General features: G+C 43.4%; 1 protein-coding gene across 1 annotated transcript; it reads left to right on the forward strand.

Annotated features, from left to right (window-relative positions):
• The first annotated feature begins 4,134 nt into the window (after positions 1–4,134).
• Positions 4,135–4,828, forward strand: LOC147986894 (E3 ubiquitin-protein ligase SINA-like 10). The gene is made up of 2 exons (XM_087542190.1): positions 4,135–4,260; positions 4,343–4,828. The coding sequence occupies exons 1-2, from the start codon at positions 4,135–4,137 to the stop codon at positions 4,826–4,828; spliced, it is 612 nt and encodes a 203-aa protein (XP_087398316.1).
• Positions 4,829–10,770: the final 5,942 nt, after the last annotated feature.

Genomic DNA, 10,770 nt, shown 5'->3' on the forward strand with positions numbered 1-10,770 from the left:
CCTTTATTGCAATCAATAACATCCCCTGCAGTATTAAGAAAAGGTCTTCCAAGAATAATAGACATGCTATCGTCCTCGGGAATATCAAGAATAAAAAAGTCAGTTAAAATAGTAACGCCTGCAACCACAACAGGCACATCCTCACAAATACCGACAGGTATAGTAGTTGATTTATCAGCCATTTGCAAAGACATTTCAGTAGGTGTCAACTTATTCAATTCAAGTCTACGATATAAAGAGAGAGGCATAACACTAACACCAGCTCCAAGATCACACAAAGAAGTTTTAACATAGTTTCTTTTAATGGAGCATGGTATAGTAGGTACTCCTGGATCTCCAAGTTTCTTTGGTATTCCACCCTTAAAAGTATAATTAGCAAGCATGGTGGAAATTTCAGCTTCTGGTATCTTTGTTTTATTTGTAACAATATCTTTCATGTACTTAGCATAAGGATTCATTTTGAGCATATCAGTCAATCACATACGCAAAACGATAGGTCTAATCATTTCAGCAAAGCGCTCAAAATCCTCATCATCCTTTTTCTTGGATGGTTTGGGAGGAAAAGGCATGGGTTTCTGAACCCAAGGCTCTCTTTCTTTACCATGTTTCCTAGCAACAAAGTCTTTCTTATCATAATGTTGATTCTTTGATTGTGGGTTATCAAGATCAACAGCAGGTTCAATTTCTACATCATTAACATTACTAGATTGAGCATCATTATGAACATCATGATTAACATTTTCATTAGGTTCATGTTCATTGCCAGATTGTGTTTCAGCATCAGACATAGAGATATCATTTGGATTATCAGGTGGTTCAGCAATAGGTTCACTAGAAGTTTGCACAGTTCTATCATTTTTCTTTTTCTTCTTTTTAGAAGAACTAGGTGCATCAATATTATTTCTCTGATGATCTTGCTCAATTCTCTTAGGGTGGCCTTCAGGATACAAAGGTTCCTCAGTCGTTCTACCAGTTCTAGTAGACACTTTAACAGCATAATCATTTTTCTTACTATTCATCTCATTGAGCAATTCCTTTTGAGCTTTAAGTACTTGTTATACTTGAGTGGTTACCATAGAAGCATGTTTGGTAACAAGTTTAAGTTCACCTCTAATATTAGACATATAATCACCCAAGTATTTAATCATATCAGCATCTTGTTTTAATTGTCTACCAAAATAAGCATTGAAGTCTTCTTGCTTAAACATAAAATTATCAAACTCATCCAAGCACTGACTAGCAATTTTAGTAGGAGGGATTTCAGCTCTATCCTATCTATAGAGAGAATTTACCTTTACTACCTGTGTCGGGTTATCGAGGTCTAGAGGTTCTTCAATAAATAAAGGATTAAGATCATATGTTTCTTCAATAGGCGGTAAATTAAGACCATGTATTTCTTCAATAGGAGGTAAATTCTTAACATCTTCAGCTTTAATACCTTTTTCTTTCATAGATTTCTTTGCCTCTTGCATATCTTCGGGACTGAGAAATAGAACACCTCTCTTCTTCAGAGTTGGTTTAGGAATAGGCTCATTAATTGGAGCAGGAGCTGGCTCAGGAGGTACCCAATTATTTTTATTTGTCAACATATTATTCAATAAGATTTCAGCTTCATCCAGTGTTCTTTCCCTGCAAAGAGAACCAGCACAACTATCCAGTTAATCTTTGGAAGCATTGGTTAGTCCATTATAAAAGATATCAAGTATTTCATTTTTCTTAAGATGATGATCAGGAAAAGCATTAAGTAATTTGAGAAGCCTCCCCCAAGCTTGTGGGAGACTCTCTTCTTTAATTTGCACAAAGTTGTATATTTCCTTTAAAGCAGCTTGTTTCTTATGAGCAGGGAAATATTTAGCAGAGAAGTAGTAAATCATATCCTGGGGGCTACGCACACAACCAGGATCAAGAGAATTAAACCATATCTTAGCATCACCCTTTAATGAGAACGGAAATATTTTAAGGATATAAAAGTAGCGAGATCTCTCATCATTAGTGAACAGGGTGGCTATATCATTTAATTTAGTAAGATGTGCCACAATAGTTTCAGATTCATAGTCATGAAAAGGATCAGATTCAACTAAAGTAATTATATCAGGATCAACAGAGAATTCATAATCCTTATCAGTAACACAGATAGGTGAAGTAGCAAAAGCAGGGTCAGGTTTCATCCTAGCATTTAGAGATTGCTTATTCCATTTAGCTAATAAGCTTTTGAGTTCATATCTATCTTTGGAAGCTAAAATAGCTAAAGAAGCTTCTTGATCAAATAAATAACCCTCAGGAATAATAAGTGATTCTTCATCATCACTTTCATCATCATAATCAGATTCAATATTTTCAATCTCTCTAGCCCTAGCAAGTTGTTCCTCGAGAAAATCACCAAGTGGCACAGTAGTATCAAGCATAGAAGTAGTATCATCATAAGTATCGTGTATAGCAGAAGTAGCATCATCAATAACATGCGACATATCAGAACGAATAGCAGAAGCACATTTAGGTGTCGCAAGCTTACTCATAACAAAAGGTGAATCAAGTGCAGAGCTAGATGGCAGTTCCTTACCTCCCCTCGTAGTTGAGGGATAAATTGTTGTCTTAGCGTCTTCCAAATTCTTCATAGTGTCCAGCAGATATAAATCCCAAGTGACTCAAAGAATAGAGCTATGCTCCCCGGCAACGGCGCCAGAAATTAGTCTTGATAACCCACAAGTACAGGGGATCGCAATAGCTTTCGAGGGTAGAGTATTCAACCCAAATTTATAGATTCGACACAAGGGGAGCCAAAGAATATTCTCAAGTATTAGCAGCTGAGTTGTCAATTCAACCACACCTGGAAACTTAGTATCTGCAGCAAAGTGTTTAGTAGCAAAGTAATATGATAGTGATGGTAACGGTAACAAAAGAGTAATGAAAGCAAAGTAATATTTTTGGTATTATGTAGAGATTGTAACAATAGCAACGGGAAAGTAAATAAGCGTAAACCAGTATATGGAAAGCTCATAGGCATCGGATCAGTGATAGATAATTATGCCGGATGTGGTTCATCATGTAACAGTCATAACATAGGGTGACGCAGAACTATTTCCAATTCATCAATGTAATGTAGGCATGTATTCCGAATATAGTCATACGTGCTTATGGAAAAGAACTTGCATGACATCTTTTGTCCTACCCTCCCGTGGCAGCAAGGTCCTAATGGAAATTAAGGGATATTAAGGCCTCCTTTTAATAGAGAACCGGAACAAAGCATTAGCACATAGTGAATACATGAACTCCTCAAACTACGGTCATCACCGGTAAGTATCCCGATTATTGTCACTTCGGGGTTAACAAATCATAACACATAATAGGTGACTATAGACTTGCAAGATAGGATCAAGAACTCTCATATATTAATGAAAACATAATAGGTTCAGATCTGAAATCATGGCACTCGGGCCCTAGTCACAAGCATTAAGCATAGCAAAGTCATAGCAACATCAATCTCAGAACATAGTGGATACTAGGGATCAAACCCTAACAAAACTAACTCGATTACATGGTAAATCTCATCCAACCCATCACCGTCCAGCAAGCCTATGATGGAATTACTCACGCACGGCGGTGAGCATCATGAAATTGGTGATGGAGGATGGTTGATGATGACGACGGCGACGAATCCCCCTCTCCGGAGCCCCGAACGGACTCCAGATCAGCCCTCCTGAGAGGTTTAGGGCTTGGTGGCGGCTCCGTATCGTAAAACACGATGAATCCTTCTCTCCTATTTTTTTCTCCCCGAAAGCAGATATATAGAGTTGGAGTTGGAGTCAGGAGGTCTCCAGGGGGCCCACGAGGTAGGGGGCACGCCCCCCCACCCTCGTGGACAGGGTGTGTCCCCCTGGTCTTCATCTTTGGCGAGGATTTTTTATTATTTATTGTAAGATATTCCGTGGAGTTTCAGGTCATTCCGAGAACTTTTGTTTTCTGCACATAAAACAACATCATGGCAGTTCTGCTGAAAACAGCGTCAGTCTGGGTTAGTTCCATTCAAATCATACAAGTTAGAGTCCAAAACAAGGGCAAAAGTGTTTGGAAAAGTAGATACGACGGAGACATATCATAAAGCTTTGTAATGCCCCGGCCCTAATAAAGCGAGAGATGGTTGTGCACGAGGAGGACGAGATCATGCAGACGGAAGAGGACCCGATGATGGAGCTCTCTATGGACCTCACCTTGCTCCACTGCCCCTTGTGCCTCCGCCCCTTGAAGCCTCCAGTGAATGAGGTTCGAATACACCACGTCCGTTTGGCTGATCAAGCAAGGTGCAGGTTTCTTGATTGATGTGTTGTTCGATTGATTTGTGCAGTGCAAGGGAGGGCACCTGGCTTGCGTGAACTACCGCGTCGAGCGCCCCGGGAACCAGCGGCAGTGCCAGAAGTGCGAGCGCGGCAGCGGCTTCGACGTGCGGAACATGGCGGTGGACGCCGTCCTCTCCTCGATCAGGGTGGAGTGCCTGCACGAAGGCTGTGGGATCCACGTCACTTACCACAAGCTCGCCGATCACCAGAGCGTGTGTCCGCTCGCGCCCTGCAAATGTCCCCTGCCTGTCTGCGGCTACGAAGGCTCGCCGCTGCGGCTCTCCCACCACATCAGCACTGTGCATCCCATGCCCGTGCATAGGATCCAGTACGGCAAGGAGCTCCAGCTGCAAGTGCCACTATCGGAGCCACGGGTCTTGCTGTTCACGGAGGAGGACGGCCGCGTGTTTTTCTTGGAAGGCAGCGTTCTTGACATCGGCGCGCCTATCACCGTGTCGATCATCTGCATCAGAGCGGGGGCATCCCCACTGTAGCACTACATGGCCAAGCTGTGGGCGAACGGCCGCCGGGGGAGCTCAAAGGCAGGACTGACGCCGTGAAGGTGGAAATGGAGGTGACAAGTAGCAGGGATCCCGGCGAAGTCATTGTGCAGGAGCTGACCTTCTCACAGTTCCGCCCAAGATGCTGGTCGAGGCTAAGCTGGTGTCCCTCCACATTAAGATTGACAAGCTCACGTCCTAAATGATTCTAAAGTGCCTTCTGTTTATCTTAGTAATATGCTAATATAGGGGTTAGCTCGGTCTACTTTAGCTTAAGAGATGGTGGGTTTTGGTGGTGATGCAGCAATTACCTCGACATCATATCAACAGTGAAAGTAATTTCGAACAGTCAAATGGATATTTTGTGTCTGTTGGATATAAAGATCCTTTGTGTAAGAAGTAACAGCTTATATGCTTTTTTTGAAACAGAACAGCGATACTAGTATAATTCTTGTTGACATGCACTAATATTTTCGGAACGGACGTCGGGCTGTAGCTAGAAGGGCGGTTGGGACGCGGCATCGGCCCATACCGCGGTGACCCCTGATTGGGACGCATCGACTGTGGATTTTCTCCCTCGCCGATGTCTGCGTCTACGCAGAACATTGTTCCCTTCCCCCAGCTGCGGAATCAGGCCGGATATGTGACCAGCAGTGTGGCAACTGTCGTTCTATGCTTGTGAAGAGAGCAACCCAAGCAAGCAGGCTTGTAGCTTAGGCTCCTGCTAGTGTATATATAGTGGTTTTCTCTTTCTCTCCATATCAACCATTTTATATTGCGTACATGTCATTGAAGAGTGAAATGATGGTTGCTTCTTCCGACTAACTTACTGTGTGATTTCACTGCTCCTTTAGTGGCCCATACACCTACTCCCCCTACGTGTATGCAATAGACACACGTACACATGGACACAAACGTGCGCGACGCCCTTATGCAATACTCAGCTAGGGTGAGCTAGTGACCGTATAAACACTGGAAAATGTATATATTGAGCGCAATGAGCGCATTATGAAGTCAACTGACCGTATTTTTACAAATATACAGTGATAGACAGTGTATTTATCTCGTTTGAAATTAAGCCATATTAACTTGAGAGGACGCAGTATGGACTAGCATTACTTTGCTGTGTCTCGTCAACTTGCCAAACGAGGATAAGCTTGCGGGACGGGAGAAGCTTGCGCGCGGTGGCTCGCAGGACAAGGAGAGACTTTTGACTAATGCAAGCTCTCCTTCGCTCAGGCGGTGGGCGTGCAACAGTTAATTCGGTGTTAGATTGCCAGAAGCATACACTATACTAGTACTATTATTGTTGCACTTCCCGAAGAGGCGAACAGCCAAGCGCAAAGTTTACTAGTACTAGTACTACTACTATAGTCTATAGAGGCATGTACTATACTAGTACTAGGAACCGGATGGAGGAGCGTCTGCACTCTTATTATATTTTTAAAATGTGATAAAGCAATCTTCAACACATTTGGTTCTCTTCGAGGATCCTCGCATGTGATAATGGAAGTTGATTGCATTGAACACTCGCCAAAATTCTCGCTTAATTCTGGATCATATCCTGCTACAAATAGGAGCACTCAGTAATATTTCCTCTTTTTTTATTATTCAACATGTAAACAGGTCAGCAAACCTTGCGGCGCATCTTTGTGCGAACCGTGCTTGCTGCACTTTGAATGTGGCCGAGAGCTGGCTTGATGAAACACCTCGCTTCCTACTTCTTTTTTTGTGGGGTACCTCGCTTCCTAGTGACCAGTGTCTTGGCTGATCGTCCTAAGAATGCTTATATATGAATAAAGCTCTCTCATTTACCTGCAAAAAAGATAAAGCCATATTAACTGGAAAGGAGGGAGTATGGACTAGCACTACTTGTTGGTGTGTCTCGTCAACTCGTAGAACGAGGAGAAGCTTGCAGGACAAGGTGAAGCTCGCTTACGCCTTTTGACTAATGCAACATACCCTCGCCCAGGCGGTGGACATGCATTAGTTCATTCGATGTCAGATTTCCAGAGGCATACACTGTAGTACCGAACATGCGGAGTACCATCATTGTTCGACGTCAGGAAGAGGCAAAGAGCCAAGCGTAAGGTTTGGTAGTATGAGTAGTACTACTACTAGAACCGCATGGTGGAACCTCTGTACTCTTTTTTTAATCTCTGATAAAGTACACATTTATTCCGGAGAAGGGCGGAAAACGGCAGCCCAACATGTAATGATGATATCGATCAACCATGCTCGAATATATCTTGGCCTCTGTGCGAGCCTGTCTGTGTGTTCTCGCTCCTCGTCTCTCTCAAGGAACGGCGGGTTGGCCATTTTGCCGTCAATTGAGATCGGTTTGCTCACACTCCGGTCCCACATGTCAGTGATATGCCAAGAGGAGGTGCGTTGACTGATTTGCCATACGCGTACTTGGTTTTGCACCTTCATACTACTCCCTCCGTCAAAGTTTACAGGGCGCGCTTCATTATGATGCATTTCTCTCAATGCATTTCCGCCACCAGAGAGACTTTAGACGCGTTTGGTTTAATGCTCAATTAATTAGGGTGTGGTAACCGCAATTTTCTCTCAATGTAGTACTACGGAGTGGAGTAAGTGCATGCATGTGTGTACCCGGGGTGGAAGCAATGCATGCATGTGTGTATGCATTATTTCCTCTAGTAATAGACGACGTGCTATAACTACCAATGTTATTTTTCAGGCCGATCGCTAGTCGCCTTGGTCCCAGAGATTTTCTCTTTTTCTGAAGCGCGCTCTATAAACAGTGACGGATGGAGAGCGGATTCAAAGAAGAGTGTATTGATGGTTGCTTCTTCCGAGCAACTTATAGTGGGAAAGGTGGGGCTTATGATTTGACAGCTCATTACTCACTATTAATGCAGCGCAATGACCGGTCTGAGTCTCCCATGCGGTTGTGCACTACCCCCTCGGTTCTTCAATATACTATGGGAAGACGAGCAGTGGAGCAAGGCCGGAGGGGATACATGGAGGTAGTCGGGATGTAACTAGGTGAGCGGCGGTGGCCAGAATCTGCCGATACTGCGGCAGCGAGCAGGTGGCGTAGGCCCTACCGTGCCGGAGCTTGGTCAGAGAAAACGACCTGTACCGCAGATCAGGACATGCTGCCTCGGCGCCGTCGAACGGAGAAACGATGCGCGTCCTCCCTTTTCGCCGGTGGACGGGATGCGGTCGGATCAGTGGCCAACGGTGAGAGAGAGAGAGAGAGGCCACCACAGCCATGTGTGAGATACTCTGAAGAGAGACAAACCAGGCAGGGAGGCTCCATTGTATATAGTGGAGAGGACTACTTTTTTCTCCATAAAAATCAATTTATATTCTGTGTACGTGCCATTGAGCGATATAACTTTATTTAAAAATAACGCACCAACGCATCAAGTCGACCTTTGTTTAGTGCACGCATGGTACACGACCTCCGTAGATAAAAAACCACTACACACATTCAAATTAGCACGTGAGCTACCATTTCGTATAGAAATGAGCTCCACCATGTACCCGTGCGGGTGTGGCTGGGCACGAAGTGTGAGTACGTGCACGGTGCACCTATTCTCTTCTTGTATACGTACACCACCTACGTGGGGTTGTGTGAGAGAGATACAAACATGGAGAGATATAGTGTGTGGGTTCATGAGAGTTTTTTGGGGGGGTCAATCAAAAAATGTAACATATGCAATGTGTGTGAAATAGAGTCCTGGATATATCATATATATAGAGGGGGTGATCCACGAGAAGAGAGTGGAGGTATCATCGACTTGAGGTGTCCATAGAATCGAAGAGAGGGATGATGTGTGTGTGCGCGCGCGCGTGGTTGATAAAGAGTGACATCGAATTTGTGTGTGCCCACGTCAAAGATATAGAGTGGCTGGCCTAATAGAATGAAAGAGGGGACAGGTGCAGTTTGTCTCTGTGGCATGGATACCTACCTACAACACTCGACTATCGGTGTGTGGTGGGGGTGCCTAATTAACTATAGAGGTACAATGGCTGGTATATGTGTGGAGGAGGAGAGAGGCCTACCTCATGTATTAAGGGAGATCGATCGGCATCCATGCATATGTGTAGGAGAGGAATAAGGTTGGGAGAGAGACAGAGCTAGAGTGTTGGAGGGGGTGGTAGTGGAGTTGCTTCTAACAAATGGTGGGATAGGCTTGCTAGACAACCGGAGGGCACACCTGCAATATCAATAAAAGAGGGGATGGATGCCTGTCTGTGCATGTGCGTGTGAGAGACGGGTCAGGAGGCATGCACGAATGATGAGGGGGAACGATATGGCTGTGGTAAGCAAACATAACTACATAGGAAGATCAATTGTCCTTTGTCAGAGAAAGGAGAGACATAACTTGTGAGGTACGTCGATCGATGGGGGGGAATAGTTAAAGTCGACTTAGGTATATGTTGGGAGATCGATCAGTATACATGCATGTGTGTGTTAGAAGCAAATGAGGCATGGGGAGAAGGATAGAGAGAGAGGGATGCATCTAGGAGGTGGTGCGAGAGTCATACTATATCGAGGGGGAAGGAGTGTGCGAGTACGAGATCGATGAAAAGAGTGGTGGGAGTGAGGCATGGACGGTGATAAGAGAAGAGGGGAAGCTTGTGTTTGTGCTAGGCACACCTGGCTAGAGAGGCATATCGATCAATGTGTGTCGTAAAGGAGCTGGGGGGGCCTACACACACCATGGGTGAACGATCTAAAGTGAAAGGACGAATTTGCGCGATGGAGCTAGAGAATGCTGAGGGAGGGTGAGAGGGATGCGGGCGTGTGCATGCACGAGAGAAAGTTAGCGCTAGCTAGCTACAAAGATAAGAGGATTTTGTGGGTGTAAAAGACGAATAGAAATCATACTTCATTATAAAAAGCGAATTCGGATATTTGAAGAATGTATCATAGTGTTCTAAACCGACGCATGTGTGAATATATATAACGGTGATACACATGGTGTGGTTATGAACATGTTATACTACATATAATATATTTTATCTCTACTCTTATAAAAAATGGAGTTGTTGATGATGGTGTGCATGCCATCCTGCAATATAGGCCGTCCGATTTATATCTTGCGGATAGGAAGGAAACTATGGCAATTTTGAAAAAGATACCCACACCCCTCTCCATATTTGCAAATTAGGCCTCCCCTTGATCATGTTGATGTTCTGTGGAACACATGGGCATCTTGCTTGTACTATGTATAATATATAGAACATTGATCATAATTTGGGCTAATGTGTGGCTCTTGCAGCTCGGTCTAAATACTTGTCATAATGTAGGGGGCAGGGCACTATACTATGTGTGATAAACACGGTGTACATGTATGGAACATGGTTAAGATTAGAATATATAGTTAGTACATCAAATGTACTATTATTTGGAATCAACATCAAGTGTATTCAAAAAATAGAATTCGAGTTCATGTAGTACACATAGTTCATATCTATCTCTATAGTAATCATGTGGTGTGTTATTAAGGTAATACACGAATGATGGTTGAAGTTGGCAACAATCATGATTGTAGATTCTTATTGAAATATAGAAACGAATTCAAATTCAGTTCGAATTGCAGCGGTAGTATAGACATTTGGAATGCACTAAAATGTTGGTATGAGTAGGTTACATGCATTATACAGCAAGCGAAAAAATTTAATTGGACATAACATGGATTCATACTCCCTCCTTCCATCTATATAGGGCATAATGCATTTGTTAAGACCGCCTTTGACTATTGACAAGATTAATAGTACATGACATGCACAATGTGAAAATGATATCATTGAAAGAACCTTTCACATACGAATTTAACGTTGTGCTTTGTGTAAGTAGCATGTCATATATTATTGCTCTAATATTTGGTCAAAGTTAGCATCGAAAACGCATTAGGCCCTATATAGATGGAAGGAGGGAGTAGCTTTGAATAGCA

This window comes from Triticum urartu, chromosome 2A (assembly GCF_056163025.1).
Source record: "Triticum urartu cultivar PI428250 chromosome 2A, HENAU_Tu73, whole genome shotgun sequence".
Taxonomy (NCBI): Eukaryota; Viridiplantae; Streptophyta; class Magnoliopsida; order Poales; family Poaceae; genus Triticum; species Triticum urartu.